This window comes from Cardiocondyla obscurior, linkage group LG14 (genome assembly GCF_019399895.1).
Source record: "Cardiocondyla obscurior isolate alpha-2009 linkage group LG14, Cobs3.1, whole genome shotgun sequence".
NCBI lineage: Eukaryota > Metazoa > Arthropoda > Insecta > Hymenoptera > Formicidae > Cardiocondyla > Cardiocondyla obscurior.
In genome coordinates this window covers 3,771,693-3,797,634 of record NC_091877.1, presented here as the reverse complement: position 1 = coordinate 3,797,634, position 25,942 = coordinate 3,771,693, and the positions used below count along the sequence as shown (strand labels likewise).

Below are 25,942 nucleotides of genomic sequence, written 5' to 3'. Positions count from 1 at the left end.
CGTACGTACAAATTCCGCGGTCGCGAGTCAGCGACGCGGTTACAAGATGGGCTGTCCAAACCGTATCGTACGGACAGTTTCTGCGGTCGCGAGTCGGCGGCGCAGGTTACAGAATGGGCCGTCCAGGCCGTATCGTACGGACAGTTTCCGCGATCGCGAGTCGGCGGCGCGGTAGTGTAATTCGCCTACGAGGCCGAATGCCGGGGATGGATTGGTCGGAGAGAGATCCGGGAACGCCCGGTCGAGGAAGGCTCGGGAGCGCCCGAGTCTTGGAGGTAGCGGTGTCGGAGACCGGGAGAGCCCGGTCGAGGAAGGCTCGGGAGCGCCCGAGTCTTGGAGGTAGCGATGTCGGAGGCCGGGAGAGCCCGGTCAAGGAAGGCTCGGGAGCGCCCGAGTCTTGGAGGTAGCGGTGTCGGAGGCCGGGAGAGCCCGGTCAAGGAAGGCTCGGGAGCGCCTGAGTCTTGGAGGTAGCAGTGTCGAAGACCGGGAGAGCCCAGTCGAGGAAGGCTCGGGAGCGCCCGAGTCTGAGAGGTAGCGATGTCGGAGGCCGGGAGAGCCCAGTCGAGGAAGGCTCGGAAGCGCCCGAGTCTGAGAGGTAGCGATGTCGGAGGCCGGGAGAGCCTGGTCAAGGAAGGCTCGGGAGCGCCCGAGTCTTGGAGGTAGCGGTGTCGGAGACCGGGAGAGTCCGGTCGAGGAAGGCTCGGGAACGCCCGAGTCTGAGAGGTAGCGATGTCGGAAGCCGGGAAAGCCCGGTCAAGGAAGGCTCGGGAGCGCCCGAGTCTTGGAGGTAGCGGTGTCGGAGGCCGGGAGAGCCCGGTCAAGGAAGGCTCGGGAGCGCCCGAGTCTTGGAGGTAGCGGTGTCGGAGACCGGGAGAGCCCGGTCGAGGAAGGCTCGGGAGCGCCCGAGTCTGAGAGGTAGCGATGTCGGAGGCCGGGAGAGCCCGGTCAAGGAAGGCTCGGGAGCGCCCGAGTCTTGGAGGTAGCGGTGTCGGAGACCGGGAGAGTCCGGTCGAGGAAGGCTCGGGAGCGCCCGAGTCTTGGAGGTAGCGGTGTCGGAGACCGGGAGAGTCCGGTCGAGGAAGGCTCGGGAGCGCCCGAGTCTTGGAGGTAGCGGTGTCGGAGGCCGGGAGAGCCCGGTCAAGGAAGGCTCGGGAGCGCCTGAGTCTTGGAGGTAGCAGTGTCGGAGACCGGGAGAGCCCAGTCGAGGAAGGCTCGGGAGCGCCCGAGTCTGAGAGGTAGCGATGTCGGAGGCCGGGAGAGCCCAGTCGAGGAAGGCTCGGAAGCGCCCGAGTCTGAGAGGTAGCGATGTCGGAGGCCGGGAGAGCCCGGTCAAGGAAGGCTCGGGAGCGCCCGAGTCTTGGAGGTAGCGGTGTCGGAGACCGGGAGAGTCCGGTCGAGGAAGGCTCGGGAGCGCCCGAGTCTGAGAGGTAGCGATGTCGGAAGCCGGGAAAGCCCAGTCAAGGAAGGCTCGGGAGCGCCCGAGTCTTGGAGGTAGCGGTGTCGGAGGCCGGGAGAGCCCGGTCAAGGAAGGCTCGGGAGCGCCCGAGTCTTGGAGGTAGCGGTGTCGGAGGCCGGGAGAGCCCGGTCAAGGAAGGCTCGGGAGCGCCCGAGTCTTGGAGGTAGCGGTGTCGGAGACCGGGAGAGCCCAGTCGAGGAAGGCTCGGGAGCGCCCCAGTCTGAGAAGTAGCGATGTCGGAGGCCGGGAGAGCCCGGTCAAGGAAGGCTCGGGAGCGCCCGAGTCTTGGAGGTAGCGGTGTCGGAGGCCGGGAGAGCCCGGTCAAGGAAGGCTCGGGAGCGCCCGAGTCTTGGAGGTAGCGGTGTCGGAGACCGGGAGAGCCCAGTCGAGGAAGGCTCGGGAGCGCCCCAGTCTGAGAAGTAGCGATGTCGGAGGCCGGGAGAGCCCGGTCAAGGAAGGCTCGGGAGCGCCCGAGTCTTGGAGGTAGCGGTGTCGGAGACCGGGAGAGTCCGGTCGAGGAAGGCTCGGGAGCGCCCGAGTCTGAGAGGTAGCGATGTCGGAAGTCGGGAAAGCCCGGTCAAGGAAGGCTCGGGAGCGCCCGAGTCTTGGAGGTAGCGGTTTCGGAGGCCAGGAGAGCCCGGTCAAGGAAGGCTCGGGAGCGCCCGAGTCTTGGAGGTAGCGGTGTCGGAGGCCGGGAGGGTCCGGTCGAGGAAGGCTCGGGAGCGCCAGAGTTTGGGAAGTAGCGGTGTCGGAGGCCGGGAGAGCCCGGTCAAGGAAGGCTCGGAAGCGCCCGAGTCTGGGAAATAGCGGTTTTGAAAGGCCGGGTGAGCCCGGTCAAGGAGAAGCTCGGGAGCGTCCGAGTCTCGGCGGTAGCGGTATCGGTCTCAAGAGCCGGGTGAGCTCGGTCGGGGAAGGCTTGGGAGCAGTGATGGGAATTTAAGCTCCGAGCAACATCGATGTTGCTGAAGTGAGGAACCACGCACATACGCCAGCGTTCTGTCAGTGAGCGCGCTTTGTTCGGCCTCGCTCGGTTTCGCTCGGCTTTCAGAAGAGGACAGATATATATATGTTCCGTCTTCGTCGCACCCAGGCAGCTACGAGTCGTAGCTTTCGAGTTACGGTGACTAACAATAAGACGAGTGCTCGCATCGTGCGAGCCGCGTGAATCGCGGGTACCAAGATGCATGTTTTTTTACAGGCTGTATGTTAGAATATGATGTGGTCTTCCGCACTACCCAGGAGGTGCTACTTACAGTGCGTTAGGTTTTTTAACGTGGACCTTCGCCAGTAGCCATATCATACCACATTTCTGAATTGTCCAACACGCAAAGTGTCCGACAAACCTAATATTAAATTGTTAATAAACTGTCTAACACGCAAAGTGTCCGACAGAATGCGTATACTATATGTAGGAAGGATAATTTTTTACGGGATTAAATAAAATAGAAGAGCGGCAATATTAATTATTTAAATTTTTATTTTAATTTTAAATTATTTAATTAAAAAAAAATTGATATATTTTTAGGCCGCCCCGGCCTCGCATGCCGCCCCGGCTTCATCCACCGCCTCGGCCTCTTACACCGCCTCTCCAAAGATTCCTCGCGAATATCCGGCCGCGTAACCTCTTTTTCGTTTTTCTAAAATGTATAAATAAAAAAATAAGTATATACTAAATATAAATAATAAATATAAATTTAAATATTGTTATTACTTTGCTGCTTCTGCTGCGGCTGCGGCTGCTGCTCCTGCTGCTGCGGCTGCTGCTCTTGCTGCTGCGGCTGAGGCTGCGGCTCTTCCTGCTGCTGCTGCGGCTGCTGCTGCTGCTGCGGCTGCGGCTGCGGATGCGACTGCGGCTGTTGTTGCAGTTGCAGTTGATACTGCAACTGCTTGTGATGCTCTAATAAAGCAGTTATTTGGTGCTCTACGGCTACGAGCCGCTCTAATGCACTATTTTCTAAAAAATGAAAAAAGTATTAATTTTACAATATTTTTGAAAACTTGAAAATAGATAATAAATTACAAAAAAAATAACAATTATGTATATTACTTACGAGGATTTTCGCACATCTTTACTCGCTTTTAGACGTCTACTGCTCGTTTATAACTTTGTGAGCGATTATATACAATACATTTGTTTTGCCCTAAGCTACGAGCGCTTCGTAATCGCGAGCAGAAACGATAAATAAAAAATTATTATATATACTGAAAGTACTTCTACAGTTAAATTAGTATATATTGACAGTTCATTTGTTCAGTTATAATAGTTTTTGTGAGAAATAATTATTACAGAAGGCTGCAACAGATTGTAAGTCTTTTCAATTTATTTTTTATTCTTTCGTATCTAATATTTATAATATATAAAACATTGAAATGTGCGATTTATTGAAAAAGAAAGCTAAGCGAAGCTTTGTTGAAGCTTTGCTTTCTGATGATCGCTATAAATCTTGGATACGAAAAGATCCCTCAGATGATAGTTTATATCATTGTATTATTTGTAAAAAAGATTTTTCGTGCAATACATGTGTATCACGACATGCAGATTCTGCGTGTCATAATGAGAAAATTAATGAAACCGATTTTGAAACAAATAATGACGCGAACGAGAAAAATATTAGTTTTGGGGCACGGCAAACATTCCGACAACAATGGTTAGATATTGAAATATTTAAACTATAGTTGCGCGAAGTATCACATAATAAAAAATTATGTTTTTGTGCATTTTGTGAAATATATATGGCTGCTAAATTATCGAATATTTATCGTCATGCAGAATCCGAAGTACATATTATTAACAATGAAAATAGAAAAAAAAAGATATAAATGATATGTGTGACAAAAATATGAACGTGGAATCACTTGTGCCGTTTGATGATGAAAAGAAGGCAGCAGAAATTCGATATGCTGCATTTATTGCTGAAAAAAATATTTTATTCGAAACGGCACAAGATATTCTAACATTGTTTAAAGAAATAGGAAAAGATTCTAAAATAATAAAAGGCATGACAATGAATTGAAAAAAATGTAAAGGAATTATTTCCAACGTTTTATGTCCGATAGAAACAAATCGTGTAGTTGACATATTACAAAATAATAAATTTTCAATTTTTGTAGATGAAACATCAGACATTTCGAACCAGAAATGGATGACGTTTCTTGTGCGGTATGTTGATCCTGAAACGTTAGATAGTCGTTCGCAATTAGTAAAATTAATAAATATTGACGCAAAAAGTAGCAGCGCGGAAAAATTATTTGATGCATTTTTAAATGAAATGTGGAAATTGCAAATTCCATTTCAAAATATAATTGCTATGTCATGCGACAATGCACATGTTATGGTGGGCAAATATTCATCTTTTAAAACAAAACTTCAAAAGTTTTGTCATAAATTATTAACATTTTCATGCCCGTGCTATTTCGCAGCTTTAATTGCACATAATGCATGTAGTAAAATTCCAGAACATTGCGAAGAATTCGTTCAAAAAGTAGCAACTTTTATCAACAGTAGTCCGAAACGTTCGGTTATTTTTGAAGAATTTGCTATAAGTTTTCAGGAAACAAACCGCAAAATTTTAAAGTTGTCAGATACACGATGGCTTTCTCGGTATTCAAGTATTGAACGACTTCTTGAGTACTGGAATACTCTATTTCTATTTTTAACTGAAATAGTAGTAAATGAAAAACAAAATCTGGAGAATATATACTTTCTATAATGCAAAAACCTGATGCAAAAGCTTACCTATTATTTTTAAAACATATTTTGTATTATTTTAATTCTTTCAATCTCTTTTTCCAAAGCCTAGAAACAAGAGTCCAAGTATTAAACAGAAAATCTTTAGAATTTTTATGTGGCATTTGTAGAAATTTCTTAAAACCTGAGCTATTAAGCAGTTTAATAGAAATTGATATGCCAGAGTTTGATAAAACAAAAAATCAAATTTCAATAAATGAAATATATTTAGGAGAAAAATGTCAAATATATCTAAATAATTTAATTACGGAAGGACATGCAGACGTTGTTGCAAACATTTGACGAGGTTGTTTGCAATTTTACGTAACAGCTGCACAAGACATTTGCAAAAGGCTACCAATACGTGATGCCTTTTTATCAAAATTAAAAGTTTTTGAATTTAATACGGCTTTACGTGATAGTAATAGAGAAAGTTCATTTCGTGATGTCTCTTATATCGTGAGCACCTTTGGAGGCTATGATGAAAAAGATTTGAAGAAAGAGTGGTTTGCATTATACAAAGATTTTTCAGAATCAGATAAAGATTTGTTAGCAATATTAGAATTTGATGAATTGTGGAAAAAAATTTTTAAAAGTCATCGATATCCTAATTTGAAGTCTGTCTTGAATGCTGTTAGATCATTGCCAAATTCAAATGCCGATTCCGAAAGAATCTTTTCCTTTTTACCAGATATAAAAACTAAAAAACGAAACAAACTTGCACCTGCAAACGTAAATGCTTTATGCGTGTTTAAATCATCATTAAAAGCGAGAAAGGAAATCGCTCTAAATATCAACATCAATGAAGAGCATTTATCTTTAATGTCAACAGACAAATTATATTCTACATGTCATAAAAAACAAGAAAGTCATCTAACATTATATACTGCAGATAATTGTGACATGGCTGGTCCTTCCTTGTCTACAATGCTATAAATAATTTATTTATGAAAAAAAAAGTTTAATAATTATCAATTCAATATTAAGTTTGTCGGACACTTTGCGTGTTGGACAGTTTATTTATTATTAATTTAAAATTAAATTTGTCGGACACTTTGCGTATTGGACAGTTTATTTATTATTAATTTAAAATTTAATTTGTCGGACACTTTGCGTGTTGGACAGTTTATTTATTATCAATTTAAAATTAAATTTGTCGGATACTTTGCGTATTGGACAGTTTTGTCGGATACTTTGTGTGTTGGACAGTTTTTTTTTTATCAATTCAATATTAAGTTTGTCGGACACTTTGCGTGTTGGACAGTTTATTTATTAACAATTTAATATTAAGTTTGTCGGACACTTTGCGTGTTGGACAATTCAGAAATGTGGTATGATATGGCTACTGGCGAAGGTCCACGTTAAAAAACCTAACGCACTGTAAGTGGCACCTCCTGGGTAATGCGGAAGACTACATCATATTCTAACATACAGCCTGTAAAAAAACATGCATCTTGGTGCCCGCGATTCACGCGGCTCGCACGATGCGAGCACTCGTCTTAGTCACCGTAACTCGAAGGCTACGATTCGTCGCCTACGAATCGTAGCTGCCTCGGTGCGACAAAGACGGAACATATATATATCTGTCCTCTTCTGAAAGCCGAGCGAAGCGCGCTCACCGACAGGACGCCGGCGTGTGTGCGTGATCCCCCACTTCAGCAACATCGATGTTGCTCGGAGCTAAAATTCCCATCACTGCTTGGGAGCGCCCAAGTCTCGGAAGATCGGTTACTGGAGTGCTCTCCAGCGAGGAAAATTGATGAATTGAACGAACTTACCTTAGTGAAGTTCGATTACAATTATGCTAGTCTCGTCCGGATGGATAATCGTAGTAGCGCTCCGCTGCTTAGCAATCAACAGGACAAATTTAACAGGAAAAAACAGGGATGGCGCCACAACCGTGGCCCTCTCCGCGTGTGGCGCCGCAAACCTCATAAGTTTAACCCAGCAAATTCGAAAACAAAAAAGGGTGGGTAGTGGTGGGTCTCCATCCGGACGAGACTAGCATAATTGTAATCGAACTTCACTAAGGTAAGTTCGTTCAATTCATCAATTATGCGACGTCTCGTCCGGATGGATAATCGTAGTTGTTTAACCTAGAATTTGCTCACACAAAAAAGAAAGAAAATATATTTAACGCAATCTGCGAAAATAAAAGGAGAATATAAAAGAAAATACACTTAGTACAGCCTGAGAAAAGAAAATAAATCATTCGTTAATACTAAGAATGGCCGACTGGAAATTCTCCTTAAGAATAGGTCTCTTATAGAATCTTGCAAAAACATCTGAAGATTTAGTCCATCCCGCAGTTCGTCTAATCTCTTCCAGGTTAATCCCTTTACTGGCCGCAAGCGAGGTCGCGGCATGGCGGGTGGAATGTGCTGAGAAGATTGATACATCTACCCCAGCAGCTCCCAGCTCGCTTTTCACCCAATGTCCTAGAGTCTGCGAAGACACTGGTTTGTAAGGTCTACGACAGGAAATAAAGAGTGGGTCACATCCAATTTCCCGAACTTCTCGAGATAATTCGATATAGTGTCTAGTGAGAGAAAAGACACATAATTCAGGGCGCTCCTTAAAGGGTTTAAATGAAAGGAAGGGCTGAGACCTCCCCACTCCCGAAGTCTTTAGTTTATCTGGGATCTTGATCGTTAACCTATCCGAAAATCTAATGTTGGAAATTCGAATGGCCGCTAAAGTCTGCATCCTCTGGGCAGTGGTTAGAGCTAAAAGAGTAATTAATTTTCTGGAAATAATCTCCAAGGGAACGTCCTCGTAGGGGTATATTGTCGCCAAATGCTCGATAACCGGAGACGGGTTCCAAATAAAGTCGTATCGCGGGCGTTGCGGTTTAAGTGAAGCAACACCTCTAAAGAACCTCCTTACTAGAGGGTTAGAACCGATATCATTATTAGAAATTAGAGAGATCGCCGATCTGTAGGAATTAAGCGTCGAATAGAAGGAAACCTCTAGCAGTCTGTCCGAGAGAAATTCTAGGAAAGCCGATACTGGTGGTGAAAAACAGTCTACCTGTTTCTCTAAACAAAAATTCCACCACAACCTGAGTGGTTTAGTGTATTGGGCAATTGTAGATGGCGTAATGGATCCCAAGGTGGTCTCTATAGCTACTGATGGAGTGCCTCTTAACCTAAAGGCTTTGCGGATAATCTCGCTGCCACCAGGGAAATCCTTCTCCAGGCTGGGTGAAACTCCCTAAAAGGAGAAGACAATGCATTAATATTGGGTCCAAAGGAAACCAGAGGTTCAATTAAAAGTCTACTGAATAGAGGGAACCAAGGTTGAGCCGGCCACCAAGGGACAACCACAACTCCCTCTGCCTTATCTGAAATTATTTTCCGTAAAACCCTCAGAATCAAAATGAAGGGGGGAAAAGCATAGAAACAGAAGTTGCCCCAATCTAACGAGAAAGCATCGACTGCCCAAGCCTCAGGATCCGGGAGCCATGAAACGAACCTTGAACATTTCTTATTAATAGACGACGCGAAGAGGTCTATATCAAAGGGCCCAAAGGCCGAATTAATTTCCCTAAAGTACGCTGCTCCCAGGGACCACTCGGTTTCCTCTGAACTCACTCTCGATTCAGCATCCGCCTCAACATTCAGGGAAGAAGGTATGTAGAAGGCGAAGAGAAAAATGTCCCGATCTGCACACCAGAGCCAAATCTTCCTAGAAAGATCAGATAAATGCGGGAACTTAACAGAACCCATACGATTAATATATGCTATAGCCGTAGCATTATCTATTTTTAACAGAATATTAACATGGCAGAGATGGGAGGCAAAGCATCTCAGGCCATGATAAACTGCCAACAGCTCCAAATAATTAATGTGGAATTGTTTTTCCCCAGAAGACCAAAAACCATGAGTACGGCTATCAGCACAGACAGCGCCCCATCCAGAAGTGGAAGCGTCCGAAAAAATAGTCAAGTCAAAATTACCCGGTCTAATCTTATTAATCTGCGAGTTATCCTCAAAATTATCCTTCCACCAGATAAGGTCTTCTCTAATAGACACAGGAAGCGTCATCTGGGCATTAAAATTATCATCCGCGTCAAGTAGAGCCCGAAATTTCACTCTTTCCAGAAGCTTAGTGTGTAAAATGCCGTAAAGAACCGCCGGACAAACAGAAACTAATGAGCCAATAAAACTGGCGAACTCACGAATCTTACAAGATTTTTTACTTAAGAATGCAGATGTAAGCTTCAAGAGATGAGTCCTTCTATCTGGTGGAATAGCAATTGAGAAAGATCTGGTGTCAAATAAAAAACCCAGAAATCTACAAGAGGTAGATGGAATGAGAACGCTCTTTTCTCTATTAACCAGAAAACCTAAGTCTGATAAAAGATTTAAGGTCGTAGAGACGTTAATAGAGCATCGGTCAAAGTCCGGAGCTATGAGTAGAAAGTCGTCTAGGTAGGCCACAGAGAATAGACCCTCTTTCCTAAGAGAGTACAAAACTGGCTTAAGAATCCTAGAAAATAAATATGGTGCTGAAGCCAGACCGAAGGGAAGTGCCCTGAACTGATATAGATGTCCCTGAAAACGAAAACGTAAATATTTTCTGTAGGCCTCATGAATTAAGATTGTAAGGTAAGCATCCTTTAAATCTATAGAGGCTAGATAATCGCCTGGTGAGAGCAGACGCATAGCTGTCTTCCAGTCCTCGAGCTTAAAATGTGGAGCTATAATATAATTATTCAACTCCTTCAGATTTAATATAAATCTCCAGCCGCCAGATGATTTCCTAAGGATGAAAAAAGGTGAAATAAACTGCCCCTCACAATCAGAAACCAGTTCAATCGCTCCTAAATCCCTGAGTCTGTCTATCTCAAGGGCACAAATACTTTGCTCAGAATCAGAAAGATGGACAACCGGTTCCGATAATTGCACAGCAGGATGTGCTCTAAACGGAAGTTTATAGCCACTGACCGCCTCTAGTATAACCTGGTCTGTTGTGACAAGTCTCCAGCGCGGGAGAAAACTGGCCAATCTGCCACCCATTCTTACCTGAGCAACGTCTATCTCCTCCTCGAATGAGACCTGGAGCGGTAAGTTTGCCGTCGACTGCTGGTCTGTGCCCCTGTACCCCTCCGATTCACCTGTCTCGGATTCCGTACAGGGGCCTGGGCGTTTCCCAACTTGGAGGAATTCGCCTGAGCCGACATATTGACAGGAAGAGCTCTTCTAGATAAAGAAGGGGCTGCCTTAACAATGCCCTTGCTAGACTTCTCAATCGTGGTTGCTTTCTTTATCTCCTCTCCAAAGGCAGCACCGAACAGGAACTCGTCCGCCTGTAATTGGTCCGCTGTACCCTTGGCCACTAAGTTTAAGATGGGCAGAATTTGAGCCCTACGGGCTACCGAAAGGCGGTAAAAAAGGTCTGCAATGATCTTAGCGCTGTCGTTAACTTTAGATACAGCTGAGCGTGCCTCCGGACTTAAAGATTGTTGCAGACTAGGCTTCAGAAAGTCAGACAAAGCTTCGCCTAGCGCACATAGAGCAACGCCAACTTGGTCTTGATTTAGACTATTGAAGAAATCTCTTCACGACCGCATTATTTTTAGGCCTGCCTTGCACTCAGGGTTCAGCTTGGGAGCCTTGAGAAAGGCAACCGTGTCAGGTGGGGCGTATCTTTTCAGCAGAGTCTGGCGCTGGTCCTCAGATAACCCCTGGCGAGAAAGGGACTGCCACTTGTTAGAAATTAATTCGTTCCAGGGCAACACCTCTACTTTCTGCAGCTCCTCCCCAAATAACTCTCTTGTAAGGGCACCAATTTTATCCACAGCTTCCTCTGGAACAGGTGAGGGAGGAAACTCTCTCTCGTCCGGGATGCTTACCACATCTAGAAGGGAAAATTGAGAATCAGCCGAGAATTGAGGGAAGGTTGTGTCGATAGGCAGCCTGCATTTCGCAAATGCAGATCCAGCCATCCCGTACACACCTGTGGGCTGTGGCGCCGGAAGAATTACATTCTGCGAATCCGAGCACCCAGAATCCTTCACCCGCCTCTGCTCGTCCTCCGACGGCGATAAGTCCCCGCCTCTCTGTTGAGAGGGGGAAGGCGAAGGTGAGGAATGTCGAGAAGGTCGTTCTCTAACCTCAATCAAAGCGCCCGACAAAATCTCCATAAGCCGGTCCATCTTGCTTTCGAGCGTGGAAATCCGCTCGTCTGACGGCGAGCGCTTTCTCTTCTTGGACTTATGGGACGATTTACCCATATCAAAAAACGAGAATAAAATGTAAAATATCACTGAAATAAAAACTTGCCTGTAAATTGCACGTGCAACAGGAAAACAATGAGGTTTGCGGCGCCACACGCGGTGAGGGCCACGGTTGTGGCGCCATCCCTGTTTTTTCCTGTTAAATTTGTCCTGTTGATTGCTAAGCAGCGGAGCGCTACTACGATTATCCATCCGGACGAGACGTCGCATAATGTGCCTAGCTCGCACTCGAGGCGGTTTATACACCCGTTGGCCCGAGAGTGGGGGAAACCCCCCTCCCGAGCGGTCTGTGGCGGTGTGCGGTACGGGCGGTTGAGCGGCCCATGTCACCGGCTACGGCGGTCCGCGCTACGCGCCGCGGGCGGTTGGTCGGCCCGCGTAAATTAAAAATCGACAGTGTCCGCGCTAAAACTTAGGGCGATTGGTGGTAATCGCGGCGCGGGATCTTACGTTTTTAGGCTTGCTCGTGGCCTAAGGCCACAGCTGGACTTGGTCATTGCTCGGGGTGTGAAAAACTGTTAAACATTATACGTGAAATAGTGGAAGTGCGTGTATGTTTCGAGCACGAAGAAAAAGATGTGAGTGGATACATCGCCGATTTTCTACGCGGATTTAGCACTACTTCGGAAGAAGCAGAAGCCAGGCCCGTGGCTCTTGTAAGGCCACAATCACGCAAACGTTCCGCTGACGATGGAGAGCGACCACGTCTGTCTTTACGTAAGTTTGAACACTATTTTAATTAATTATTTATTTATTAAATTGGTGTTAAAATTATTGATTTTTGACAAAGAGAAGACGTATCGATCCTGACGCTGCACAACGTGAACAAAACGCTCATGATGCTTTTGGAACTGCAGGTTAATATTAATTCAAATCGTTTTAACAATAAACGTGTGATATCTAAGTCAGCGTAATAAAATAAAAATGCGCTTTAATCAACAGAAGTTCCCGCGGGAAATTCCGAAAACGACGATGATGACTCCGTGGTATTCGCCGGCGAAAGGATTCCGAGCTCGGTCGAATCGCTTATTTTCACTCAGAGTAAGTTTATTGATTTAAAAATTGTATTAAAATTTTGAATATCTATTAATAGAATATTTTCTTTTTCAGGTGTGGAAAGTGAGACAACAATGGAATTAGATTCCAATGAAGAAGAAAATGAAGAGGAGGAAGAAGAGGAGACGATGGAAGAGGATACGATGAAAGAGGAGGAGAAGGAGGAGGAAGAAGAGGAGGATAACGACGCAAGAGAACCACGGGCTGTGACATTGCGCGAAATGTCATCGGATGATGATTTGGTCACTGAAGAAGAAGATGAGGAAGAAAACACGCTAGAGGATGTGGAAGAAGGCGAGGAAGAAGATGAAGGAGAGGAAGAAGAGGAAGAACCGATGGAAAGCGTGATAGTGCTAGCGGAGAGCGATGAAACTGTACACTCTTATCCTCAAGGTAATTATAGTTTTTTACCTACATTTTTATTACCGCGCTTGTTCCGTTATAATACTGCGCCGATATTTTTTGTCAGATACTATTTCTTACTCGCCTGAATATTAAGAAGAAAGCGAGTCGGGGACTATTTTACCGCGCGTGTGTATAAAGCAACTGGAGGTGAGTTGCTTTAATATAGTGTGATGTAGTCGACGCGTCGCGAAAAATATTAATTTTAATCTAACAATTAGGCGAGATTAATAAGTTTTTCGTTTTCAGAAATACAGCATGGTGGTGGCGAAATCCGACGGGATAGCGTGTCGTCGACGTCTACTTTCCGCAACTCCTCAGATGCGACGGAGCCGATAAACTGGTACTCCGAAGAAGACAGCATCTTTAACGATATTGTCAGCGACGACGACGACGGTGCCGAGAGCGAACAACTCGAACCCCAGCTATCACAACACCAGCAGCATCAGCAAGATAGCCAGTTTGAACACCGAGACGAGGTTGGCGATAGATTTAATTATGTAGAATTACACGCGGAAAATTCACGACAATTAAAAAATTTTAAATTACTCGGGCAAGAGGCCACATTTAAAATACGTCAGCCACCCGATGGTCACGATATTTCCCGTTGGCTGGAAAGTGCGTTCCGCGAAATTCACGCGTACGCGGTGCGTTCAAGAGAGCCGGGAAATTATGTAGGTTTAGCGTTTAACTCCGCGAATCTAACCCACGGCCCAGCGAGGCTGTCGTTCCGTCCTGTACAGGACTTAACTCACGAAGATATATGGAATCTCGTAAGTTCGGTAGCACAAAGCGCTAGTGGGATTAATGTCGCAAAAAAATTTAACGTTCAAGTTTTTAACGCGGCGCTTTCCGTCGGCCGCGGAAACATGTCAAATAAATTAACACACGCAGGGGTTGCTAAACGCTCGATTTTACAACTCGCGAATACAGATAATTTGTGTCTTCCGCGTTCACTCGTAGTGGTGCGAATCTATTCCGAGCGAGGAAATCTGCGCGAGGGAGAGCTCCATAAGAGATGGAATTCCGTAAGATACCGTACCTCCTCGCTACAACGCGAGTTAGCGCTTGAGCTGACAAGAAAAGCCGGTATCGCCATACCCGCGGAAGGATGTGGAATTCGCTAGATTGAGCGTTTTCAACGGGTTCTGCTTGAAGAAAATATCCTAATAAGAATATATAATTTTAGCACGTTTGCTCTCGGCGAAAAACCACTATACGACGGTGCCGCGTTACTCCTCTCTTTAGCGCATGAACTCGCTCATCAATTAAATATAATGTATTACGAAGATTCGTGCCACTACAATCCCATACTAAATTTAACCGCCGCAGCCGGTTCTCGCGGGGGGTTCTGCACTCTGTGTAATAAAGGGTACAGAAACGAAAGGGGACATCGGTGTGCGAAACGCTGTCCGCGTTGTTACGCAACGCCAATTTGTGAAACTCGCGGCGCAGCGATTGTTACGTGCGATGCGTGTAATCGTACGTTTTTCGGCTCTGCCTGTTTTGAACGACATCGTATGGAAAAATCCTACGACGGAAAATCTTGCGAAAGCGTGTGCAAATCCGTTCGAAACTGTGATGGTTGCGGGCGATTTGTTAAGACAGCTTCGTCGCACAATTGCCATGAGCTATATTGTAGGCTGTGCCGATCGAAGCAACCCGCGAACCATCGATGTTTCATGCACCCTTTCAAACAAAAAACAATAAACAATAACCTTGTTCAGGCTGGAACAAGCACGGCGTCAGAGCCGACGGAGAAAAACGACGTTACAAATAACGATGCTAGAAATCAAATTGCCTTCATCTTTTACGATTTTAAAACACGTCAAAACGTGTCGCTCGAAGGCTGTGAAAATATAAAAACTCACGTTCCCACTCTTTGCGTCGCCCAACAAATTTGCGAAACATGCGCCGCGATAGACGACATGACGATTCGTTGCCGATGGTGTGGTACACGCGAATTTGTATTTTATCACGATCCTGTAAAGCAGCTTGTCGATTTTGCCACACGTGAAACAAAATATTAAAAAAAATTTATCTGCATCGCTTACAATGCTAAAGCATTCGATGCACAGTTCATTTTGAAATACCTTGTAGAAACGCAGGATACTCGGCAAAAATCGGATTTAATTTTGAACGGTTCGAAAATAATAGTAATGACCCTCGGACGAACAAAATTTGTTGACAGCGTCAATTACATGCCTATGGCTTTAGCCGAGTTACCTAAAGCTTTCGGACTGCAGGGGGCCGTAGTCAAAGGTACTTTTCCACATTTATTTAACAAGAAAGAAAACCAAAACTACATCGGTCCGCTACCTGCTGTGCACTATTATTCTCCAGATCAAATGAAGGACGAAGAGCGCAAACGATTTTTAACATGGCACGCTGAAATGCTGGAAAAAAATATCGTATTTAATTTCCAACAGGAAATAATCAAATATTGTCGCGACGACGTCGACATCCTCCGACGCGCATGTATGGCGTTTAGACGTATATTTTTAGAACGTGGTAACGTGTGTTCCTTCGAGGAGTGCACAACTATCGCCTCCACTTGCATGCGGGTTTTTCACAAAAATTTCTTACGCGAAAACCAAATAGGAATCATACCGGCCGGGGACTACAGAAACCCTGATTCGCGTAAAGCACTTCAATGGCTGGTGTGGAGGGAACGCGAACTCGGTCGACGCATAATCCACGCGGGTCGCGATCGCGAGTATAGAATCGAAGGCGTACCCGTTGACGGGTATTACGAGACGCAATTGAGTAACACAACAAAGCGACACGTGTTGCAATTTTACGGCTGCTTCTGGCACGGATGCCCGATGTGCTACCGCGAAAATCGCGATCGAAAATTGGTAAAAAGCGATAGCGGTTGTACTTTCGAAACCCGGTATAATCACACTATCGCCCGGTCAAACCGTCTTTGAAAATTAGGTTATTTTGTCCAGGAAAAATGGGAATGCGTTTTTAACAACGAGATGCAAGAAAATCCTGAAATGCAGGAATTTTTCAAAAATCACCCGATGTTAAAACATCCACCTCTCGAACCTCGTGACGCATTCTTCGGCGGCCGTACGGGTAATATCGCGACGCTGTGTGAAATTAAAAATAATAAGAAAATTCATATATCGGCGAGGAATGCAACGAGCTAATCGGTTTACCCGATCGATATAATTTTGACGCTGTGGAAGGACTCGTTTGCTGCCGAGTACTCCCCCTACGCGACCTTTTTCACTCTGTGCTTCCGTATCGAGTGCGCGGTAAACTCATGTTTGTCTTATGTCGTAGTTGTTGCGAAACATTCGCTGAAACAGAGTGCACGCACGAGCGTAGTGCCGATCGCGAGTTCGAGGGTACCTGGGTTGCTTGTGAATTACGTAAAGCCATTGAGAAAGGCTATCTTGTAAGAGCTGTAAGCGAAATTTGGCAGTACAATGTTACTCGTTACGACCCCACCACGCGCCAAGGCGGTTTGTTCACCGATTACATAAACTGCTTCCTTCAGCTCAAACAAGAAGCCAGCAGATGGCCAAGCGAATGCGTAGACGACAAGTCTAAAGAGCGTTATCTACGCGAGTACGAAAATATCGAAGGTATCACCCTCGATAAAAATAATATCGCGCGAAATCCAGGCTTGCATTCGGTTGCGAAATTATGCTTAAACTCGTTTTGGGGAAAATTCGGGCAGCAAAGCAATCTTCCGAAAACCGAGATTATAAATACCTATCAACACACTGCAAATCCATGTGTGTTATTTAACACATTTTTTGTGTGTAATTTTAAAATTACACGTTTTTCCACGTTTATGTGTTATTTAAACATACGTAAGTGTGTAATAGATTTTATTAACACGGTTTATTAACACACGTATGAACACATTTATTACACACAAAAAAATTTAAGTTATATATATATATATAAAATATATAAAAAATATATAAAATATATATAAAAGTTAAATATGTATAAATATAATATAAAATATAAAACGTAAAATACTAAGCAAAAAATAAAATATAAGGATGAAAACAATTATTTATTTTTCAGCACAAAGTATCTATATGTAAAAGTTTGAAAGTATTTATGTCTTCTTAAGAGAATAAAATAATATTAAGATAATAATATTATTATTTTATTCTCTTAAGAAAACTATAATACCTACTTTTAAACTTTTACATAGAAAGAAGTATTCTATTTACACGCAACAAATTACACATTTTAAACTCGTTATTTAGTGTTTTATATTAACACGTATTAAACGCATTTCTATTTTAAACATCTAGAAACGTGTAAAAAGTGCCTCAATGAAAAACACGCATCAAGCGTGTTAAATTAACACACTTGGGATTTGCAGTGCAGCTCGCGTCTTTACTCGCAAGCAGCGAACACGAAGTAACATCGTTGCTACCCGTCAACGATGACGTGCTTTACGTCTCGTGGCAGCTACGGGAAGAGGCAATCGCTGCCTCCCCGATGACAAACGTGGTGATTGCCTCGTACACAACAGCCCAAGCGAGACTCAAATTATATGAGTATCTTTAACTACTCGACCAGCGTGTATTATATTACGACACCGATTTCTGTATATATCTAAGTACCGGCGCTCCAAACGAGTACGAACCAACTACGGAAAATTTTCTAGGCGATATGACCAACGAGCTCGAAAGCTATGGTTGCGGGAGCTATATCACGTCGTTTGTCTCCGGGGGCCCGAAATTTTACGCGTATGTCGTTCGTACACCGGATGGGTGCACGCATGAAGTCTGCAAGATAAAAGGAATCACGCTAAATTACAGCAATTCTTTAATAGTTAATTTCAAATCTATTAAATCTTTAATATTACAAAGGGAAAACAAGCGAAGCGAGGAAGAAAATCCGACTGCGATAAATCTACGCTTTAACGCTATCCGTCGCACAGCATTTCACGACGTCGTGATTCGAACCAAAACGAAAGCCTGCGCTCCCGTATTACTAAAACGTAGATTTATCAATAAACATTTTTCTCTTCCCTACGGTTAAGTGACCAAATAGCTAAATCTTATATTTAAAACAACGTTGCGAGTTTTCCGCTTTAAAATAAGATATATTGTAAATAGGCTAAAATTATACTTGTAGTTTTATTTTTCCTTATTGTTGTAACTCCAAATTATATCATGTTAAAATAAAAATAATATTTTAAAACATTGCGTTACTTCTCAATATTTATATCTTTTGTTTTTCCCAAGAGCGATTTTAACCTTACGCCAACGCCCAATTTCTTACTCTTTCTTCGCGCTACTTATAAGAAAGCAATTGCTTTACCCTAGGAGGTCTCTACCTGACGCAGTCACAGCAAAAACAGACTTTCAAATTCAATCTCCGCCATTTTCTACCCTTCTTAATCCTCTCCTTTTTGAATAATGCCCCAAAACTTCCCTCCAATCACGGAGCGGTCAGTTACGAGGTATCCAATCAGAACCCTACTAACTCGGGGTGGCCACGCCCACCAGACACGCCTCTGGCGCCAGTCGGAATGTGTGACGTCACAACTGTCGCCCCGGTGCTGCCCACTTACTATTAACACTTTAAAATAATATATTAGGTGTGTGATATATTAAAAGTGACATTGTGATTCGTTTCAGGTGGTACTGGTGACCCGGAAGATGTCAATTATGCAAAACGAAAGGTGAAAACAGAAGCAAGTACATTATGTTCAGCCTGTAACGTTTTCTTAAGCCGTCATCTTTAATATTATTCACATTTCAATCAAACGATGATGTATGGAGTCTATTCTTACGAAACGATAGGAAAGAGGCATCGAAAAAGTTAAGTACAACTTATTTTAATTAATATACTATTGAGTTGACAAATAAATTTGTTCGGTTTTTGTCGTTGGTTTATTACCGTTAAAAAAACCGAACGAATTTATTTGCCAACCCAATATATTGTATATAATTAAATAATATATAACTGCTATTTGATTATTTGATACAAATAAAACAATAGCATAATAATTGGTGATATTATAATATTTTATTATTTTAATATAAAGTTATTAATAGTGCAATGACAAAGGTTGTTAATAATGCAAATTGATTTTACTTAAATAAAATAATTTGTAATAAATTATGCTATAATATAATAATTTTTACCAGCGTGTCGGAATTTAGAAAGCACATGTAGAGTTTGCCATTAGTCTTCTTTATTACTGACGGATCGTACCAGAAAGAAATAAGATAATGCGGTATTTACTAACTACAAAATAAACCAAAGAAAAAAAATTATTGAAAATTAATTTGACGAGCAAAGAATATATAATTATAAATAGACATAAATATTTAGTTGACAGACGTTGCAAAGAAAAAAAAAATTAATAATTAAAGGAAATCTATTTTGTGAGTAGAGCCGCCTAATTGGTAACAATAATTAAAATTATTTTAAAGCGAAGAAGTTGAAAAACGAGTTATTCGAAAATTTTATAATTTTACACGTATTACGTAAAATAATTATAATTATAATTAATAATTTAATACTTACGTTGGTGAACATGACTACATCAACCGATGAAAAAACTGCGTTTATGGTCAGTGATTTTTGCATCAACATCATAACAATGTTTGTTCTCGTATGGCTATTGAGACTAGAATTAAGCCATTTACCAAAATATATTCCTATGCGAAAGTTTTCACTCTAAGCATATAAATAGGTGTTACTGTACGTACATATATGCAATAAATTGATAATCATGTTTGCAAGGAATTAAATGGCAAATCGTTATGGAACTTTCTTGTTTATATTCCGTGCATATTGCAGTATTTAAAATAATTAGTTCTACATTGTCACAAATTATTAAACTCACCGCATTTGTAAGAACAGTGCCATGCCATGCGTATATGAATGATTGGATTAGCTTGATTGCAGCGAATGTTGTAAACATGGATATATTAGAAACAGTGAATTCCGTAAACTATTGAACATATGTAGCAATTAATACAGCATGAAATCTTTGCGCTATGTATCATTTTGTGTTAAAAAAAAAAAAAAAAAAAAAAAGGAAATGAAAATTACAAGCGTACCGTACATTTTTTAAATATAAAATTATAATATATTTAATTGTGTAACGGTAATTTATTTTCAGTATTAGCAATGTACATTCGTAAATCGAACGTCAAATGTATTTTATATATTCACGTACTGTCGATGCCTGGAGCATCAGTGCGCAAAGAAGCACGGCGTTGCTGATAATGTGCCAAAAGATTATTTTTCCATAAATGTGGCCCAGCATGTCGCAACATTGCATCAGCTTCTGATGTTTTATTACACACATTTTTATTATGTCCGAATACCTCTCGGTGGATGGAGGATTTGTGAGCATGTAAGTCATAGCGTCCATCGTCGATGCGATCTGATAGATCCAAAACCCAAACATCGTGTCTATGCTAGACGCTACAACGCAGCTGATAAACGCTGTACTCATTTCGTACATTAGATGAAAGTGATACAAAAAATTATCGGGAATGGTCCAGAAGTACAAAGGCTTACAAGGTAAGCTGTAGCTCGTAGTTAAACGAAAGTGAAGGAGATCGCGAATTATGATTAAACACGGAGGTAGATAATATGACAAGTATATTCCTGCTTCAAAGGCGTAGTACATGTACGCCAGAGAATATATTTTGCGTAGAGATGATAACATTACCGTTCGAATTAAATCATTCCGCGCAAGTTCTTCCTCGAAAAGATTATCTAGCATTTGGTGATATTGACGTATGTAGTTGCGGTTAAATAAAAAAATCATTACCTTAAAAAAAAAAGTCAGTCAAAAATATATTATAAATATATTTTTATATAATAAAAATCTTGTATTTTTTTTTATAAACTGGAATATAAACAAGAAAGTAACATTTATTAAAAAGTATTAAAAATTTTTTTGGTAAACGTGATGTTTCAATATAGTATTTGATTGATAGATTGAACGAACTTACTGAAGTGAAGTTCGATCCTAATTATGTCCGTTGTCTCGTCCGGATTTAATACTGTGTAGTCGTGCTCGTGCACGTCGTCTGATAACACTGTTTAAAGCCTAAATAAAAAAACGCGCGCTGTGCCGCCGCCAGCGCGCCGCCACCAGCGCAACGCCACATGCGCGCCGCCATATGCGCTCTACCGCTTGCGCGCTTCCGGTGACCATAAACCTCATTGTGTCGTGTTTGCCGTTCTGAAGTGATACCGCGCTGCATCGTTAGTGTCTTAGCTTATTTGTTAAAATCTTTTTTTTTCAGTAAGAATGCCGAAGCATAAGTCCAAAAAGGTTGGTAAACATCGTAGGCACCGGTCCTCATCCGTTTCGCCGTCTCCGGAAAGGAGATTCCGAGACAGGCATAGGGAGGTTAATAGACCGCCCTTACGCCATTCCCCAGACAAGGAGAATGAGGCCAATCCGAGGAAGGATGATCAGGTCTCAAGGGCCTCCTGTGCTCGTATTCTGGAACAGATGCAATGCCTCATTGCCGGTTTACATAGAGATTTAGAGATTAGACCACCCTCACGTGCTCTCTCTTTGTTAAGTGCAGCGGCTCTCTCGCCTGAGGCTTCAGGGCACGAGGTTGAGCCTCAAGTAGAAACACAGACGGTCTTTCTTGACCGGGACGTTGAACCAGGTTTGTCCACTTGTCGACCCACTGATTATAATCTTGTGGCAAAGAGTGGACTTATCCGACTGTGCTCTTCTACATCTGATTCTTTTTCAGAAGTTTATGATGTCACGGACGCTCCCGAGATTGCGGCTATTGCTCAGCCCGAGGATTCGAGCGTCATCGTAGATGATTCTGCTTCTCCCGTCGTGGAGACACTCACTGATGCTAGTGCAATAGCTTCCAAGCTTTTCAAGGGCGATAAGCTATCCCTCCGCCATCTTCTTGGAATGCTTTCATGACGGACTCGGTGCAAACTAAAGTCAGGAAAGGGTTGAGTTGAAGAGGCCCGCACCTCTCTTCTGTCAAAATATATCATAGGGGCAGACTTACCGGCTCTGACCCCTCCCAAACTCAATAAAGAATTGATCTCTGCTCTGGCGCCTTCCGTAATCAAGAAGGATGAATTCCAGGCCCAGTCACAGCTTCAGGTGGGCTCCTCTCTGAACGCCTTCGGCCAGGGCATTTCAATGCTTCTTAAGGAAGAGGTTTTTTCTACTCTCAATGAAGAGGCTCGCTCGGCTTTACCTCTCTTGTCAGACGGGATGCATCTGTTAGCCGATCATTTCTTCAAACTATCCATAGCTAGGAGGGCCTTCACTAAGCCGTCATTCAACTTTATTGCCAAGAACGCGGCGGACTCGACCGAGATAGACGACTTTCTTTTTGGAAAAAATTTTGCGGAATCCTTAAGGGCCGCGCAGGCTTGTGACGGGTAAAGAGGTTACTAAACCGTCGCTTCAGCCGGGGGCAAAGACTCAACAGCCTCTTAGGCAACCTTTGTGACAGCTTCAGACGTCCAGGAACCAAACGTCGCAGCGCACGGCGCAGCCCACAGCGCAAAGATCCCGTTTTGCGGGAAACAGGAGGGCTCTTGCTCGCCAACCGGCGGCTCGCACGTCAGGAGCCTCATACTACAGGAGCCGCCAGAACCGTCGCTCTCCGTCCCGGTCTCGACGCACTCGCTAGAGGAGGTATTTCCCGGACGTCTCCGGTATTTTTTGGACAAATGGCGCGAGGTTACCAGCGACCCTGTGGTACTACAGGCGGTACAGAGCTACCGCTTGCCATTCTTGGCCCCTCCTCCCCCGAGACCCGTTCTATGCCAGTGTGAGCTTTCGAAGCCGGATCAGCTTTCCTGCCGTCTTGAAATCGAGCGTCTTCTCCGTAAGAATGCTATTAGGCGTGCGAATTTTAGACAGGACCAGTTCTTATCTAGCTTTTTTCTTATTGACAAGTCGTCGGGCGGAAAACGCTTTATTTTGAATTTACGCGACTTAAATACTTTCCTCAGTCCGCCGCATTTTAAGTTAAAGGATTGGCGTACGGTCATTCGCCTTATATTGCCGAATTTTTTTATGGCCACATTAGACTTAGAGGATGCTTATCTTCATGTCCCGATAGAGGAGGAGCATAAAAAATATCTTCGTTTTCAGTTCATGGGAGTTATTTATGAATATAATGTATTGCCCTTTGGTTTGTCGACAGCCCCATTAATTTTTTCTAAGATTATGCGCCCCATCTTTGCATTTTTGCGTCAGAAGGGCTTTCATTCAGTTTCTTATTTGGATGACTTCTTATTTATTGGTGTATCTTACGCGGAATGTAAAGCTAATGTAACTGCTTCTATTAATCTCCTCCTCTCCTTGGGTTTTTTGACAAACTTCTCTAAGTCTCAATTAGAGATTTCAACTAGGTCAAAGTTTTTAGGCTTTATTTTTGATTCCAACAAGCAGTCGGTTTCGATCCCCACGCTCCGTCAGGAAAAACTTTTAAATTTAGTTTCGGAAATGGCTAGAAAATCTATATGTTTCATAAGGGACTTTGCGAGCATGATTGGTTCGCTTATTTCAATTTGTCCGGCAGTTCAGTATGGCTTGCTGTATACTAAGGCCTTTAAACGGGAAAAATTCCTAGCTCTCAACCGGCTCGATCTTAATTTTTCCGCGTTATGGAGATCCCGTCACATCTAAAGGAAGATTTCTCTTGGTGGCGCAAAACTCTAGCGAACCCGGATCTCGCTAATTTAATTCGCTCGGGAGATTTCTGTCGGGAAATTTTTTCGGACGCGTCTTTGATCGGCTGGGGAGCTGCGTCGGGTACCTCCCGTACGCATGGCTGGTGGTCTAGCGCGGATAAATCTCTTTATATTAATGCGTTAGAACTGAAGGCTGCATTCAATGCCATTCGCTGCTTCGCCTCGGATCTTCGCGACTGTAATATTCTCCTCCGCGTTGACAATACTACGGCGTTAGCCTATATTAATAAATTCGGATCCATTCAATACCCGCATCTTTCTGCAATCTCGCGACAGATCTGGCAGTGGTGTGAGGAGCGTAATATCTTTGTCTTCGCATCCTATATTTCTTTATTAGATAATCGGATTGCAGATGCTGAATCTAGAATTACAGATCCGGATACTGAATGGTCTTTATCCCGCGGGACTTTCCGACAGGTGAATGAAGTTTTTGGTCTCTTTGCTATAGATTTATTCGCCTCATTAGTTAATACTAAGTGTGAGGCGTACGTTTCCTGGTTCCCAGATCCGGGTTCAGTCACAGTGGACGCTTTCACCCTTTCATGGGCTGACTTGAATTTCTATGCATTCCCCCCGTTTATCCTTCTGGCGCGAGTTCTTAGAAAAATCGTAGACGACAGGGCAAGGGGAACTCTTGTGGTCCCTTGGTGGCCCTCGCAAGCTTGGTTCCCCTTGTTTCAACGTTTTTTGGTAGCCCCGCCTTTGATGCTACCCCCTAATAAATTTTTACTCTCTTCTCCTTTCAGGTCCTGCCATCCGAACTGGAGATCGCTTTCCCTGGCGGTCGGGAGTGTATCAGGGAGGCGTTTGAGAGTCGCCTGATTCCTCCCTCTGCGATTCCAACGATGCTCGCCTCGCTCTCCAACGCTACCATAGCTCAATATGCTCGCCCGCTCCGACTGTGGTAGGACTTCTGTAAACATCGCAGCATTTCGCCTTTTTCACCTTCAGTGCCTCAGCTGCTAGATTTTTTGGCAATACATCTTAAAGATTCGACTTCTTATTCGTCTCTCAACTCAATGAGATCAGCTATATCTTTGATATCGCTGAATGAAATAGGACAACACCCCGCGATTAAACGTTTTTGTAAGGGTGTCGCGGTCCTCAAACCTCCGCAACCGAAGTACGATCTTGTCTGGGACCCGGCGCCGGTAATCTCGAAACTCGCGTTAATTTTGCCCTATGAGGACGTTCCCCGGGAAACCCTCGTAAAGAAACTGGTGCTCCTTCTGGCTCTGGCCACGGGTCAGCGCGTCCAAACCTTAACAAGTTTCAGATTATCACAAATATCTTTTGAATCTAAGTTAACGATACGCTTTCCGAACCGCTTGAAAACATCGGCTCCAGGTCGGTCTCAGCCCTCTTTTTGCTTCTCCCGTTTTGAGGCTCATCAGGAGCTTTGCATCTATCGACTGGTGGAGGCATATTTAGATAGTACCAGAGATCTGCGGCCTGAGAGTTGTGATGCTTTTTTCATTTCTTGTAAGAGACCTTTTCGACCGGTGTCAGTGCAGACTGTGAGCCGGTAGATTCGCCAGTGTCTGGCCGATTGCGGTGTGGACACTGCTATTTTCACGGCTCACAGCACTCGCCATGCTTCGACCTCGTGCGCGGCAAGAAGAGGTGTTACTATTGACGCGATCAAGCGGGCGGCGGGCTGGTCGGAAAGATCTCGCGTGTTCGCCAGATTTTACAATAGGCCCGTTATAGACCCGGAAGCGTTTAGTCAGGCCATACTTCAGTCCTAAAAAGTTCTTTCTTTTTTTTCCTTTTTTGTGATTTTTCGTGTAAGGGGAGGACGAATTTGACTTTTGCTTTTAAGTTTATGATCATTTTCTTTCTCTTTTTTAATTTTTGGTTTTGCTTCTTGGACCATTGCATTAATTTTATTTTATTCCTTTTTTAGCCTTGGGCTAGAGTAAAGAAGTTACTCGCGGTTTAAATTCTCCTCCCCGATTATTTGCCAGCTGATGGCTTAGCGTTATTTTGATTTTATTTTAGTTTTATCTCTGTTTGGCATTGTGCATTTGCGTAGTCTTAGTTATTGTTATAACAGTCAGGGTTCTTCTTCTCTGTTTAAGAGTTATTTAGTTTTTGATTCACTACCTCAGGGTAGTTAAGAGATATAATCTCTTCATTAATTATACGTTCCAGTCATATGTCTATTTTATTTTTATTTTCTCTTCCTCTCCTTGGCAGTGTTTTGGGGCAAATCGCGCTTTAAACAGCTACACAGTATTAAATCCGGACGAGACAACGGAACATAATTGATAGATTGAACGAACTTACCTGAAGTGAAGTTCGATCTTAATTATGTCCGTTGTCTCGTCCGGAGGCTTCCCTCTCTTTC

The 25,942-nt window shown here is 43.6% G+C and overlaps 3 protein-coding genes and 1 pseudogene across 3 annotated transcripts; 1 reads left to right on the top strand and 3 right to left on the bottom strand.

Annotated features, from left to right (window-relative positions):
* Positions 1 to 7,391: 7,391 nt before the first annotated feature.
* LOC139108186 (uncharacterized) lies at positions 7,392 to 10,204 on the bottom strand. The gene is made up of 2 exons (XM_070666278.1): positions 8,777 to 10,204; positions 7,392 to 8,396 (listed from the first exon to the last, which is right to left on the bottom strand). Exons 1-2 carry the CDS (start codon positions 10,202 to 10,204, stop codon positions 7,392 to 7,394), a joined length of 2,433 nt encoding a protein of 810 aa, XP_070522379.1.
* A 17-nt stretch (positions 10,205 to 10,221) lies between these two features.
* Positions 10,222 to 11,403, bottom strand: LOC139107940 (uncharacterized; annotated as a pseudogene).
* A 2,607-nt stretch (positions 11,404 to 14,010) lies between these two features.
* LOC139107932 (uncharacterized) lies at positions 14,011 to 18,036 on the top strand. Its single transcript, XM_070665846.1, has 2 exons — positions 14,011 to 16,633; positions 17,245 to 18,036. Exons 1-2 carry the CDS (start codon positions 16,154 to 16,156, stop codon positions 17,425 to 17,427), a joined length of 663 nt encoding a protein of 220 aa, XP_070521947.1. The 5' UTR covers positions 14,011 to 16,153; the 3' UTR covers positions 17,428 to 18,036.
* Positions 18,037 to 18,870: 834 nt separating this feature from the next.
* On the bottom strand, positions 18,871 to 20,743 carry LOC139108005 (odorant receptor 9a-like). The gene is made up of 4 exons (XM_070665950.1): positions 20,060 to 20,743; positions 19,724 to 19,831; positions 19,402 to 19,554; positions 18,871 to 19,119 (listed from the first exon to the last, which is right to left on the bottom strand). Exons 1-4 carry the CDS (start codon positions 20,657 to 20,659, stop codon positions 19,057 to 19,059), a joined length of 924 nt encoding a protein of 307 aa, XP_070522051.1. The 5' UTR covers positions 20,660 to 20,743; the 3' UTR covers positions 18,871 to 19,056.
* Between the last annotated feature and the right edge of the window lie 5,199 nt (positions 20,744 to 25,942).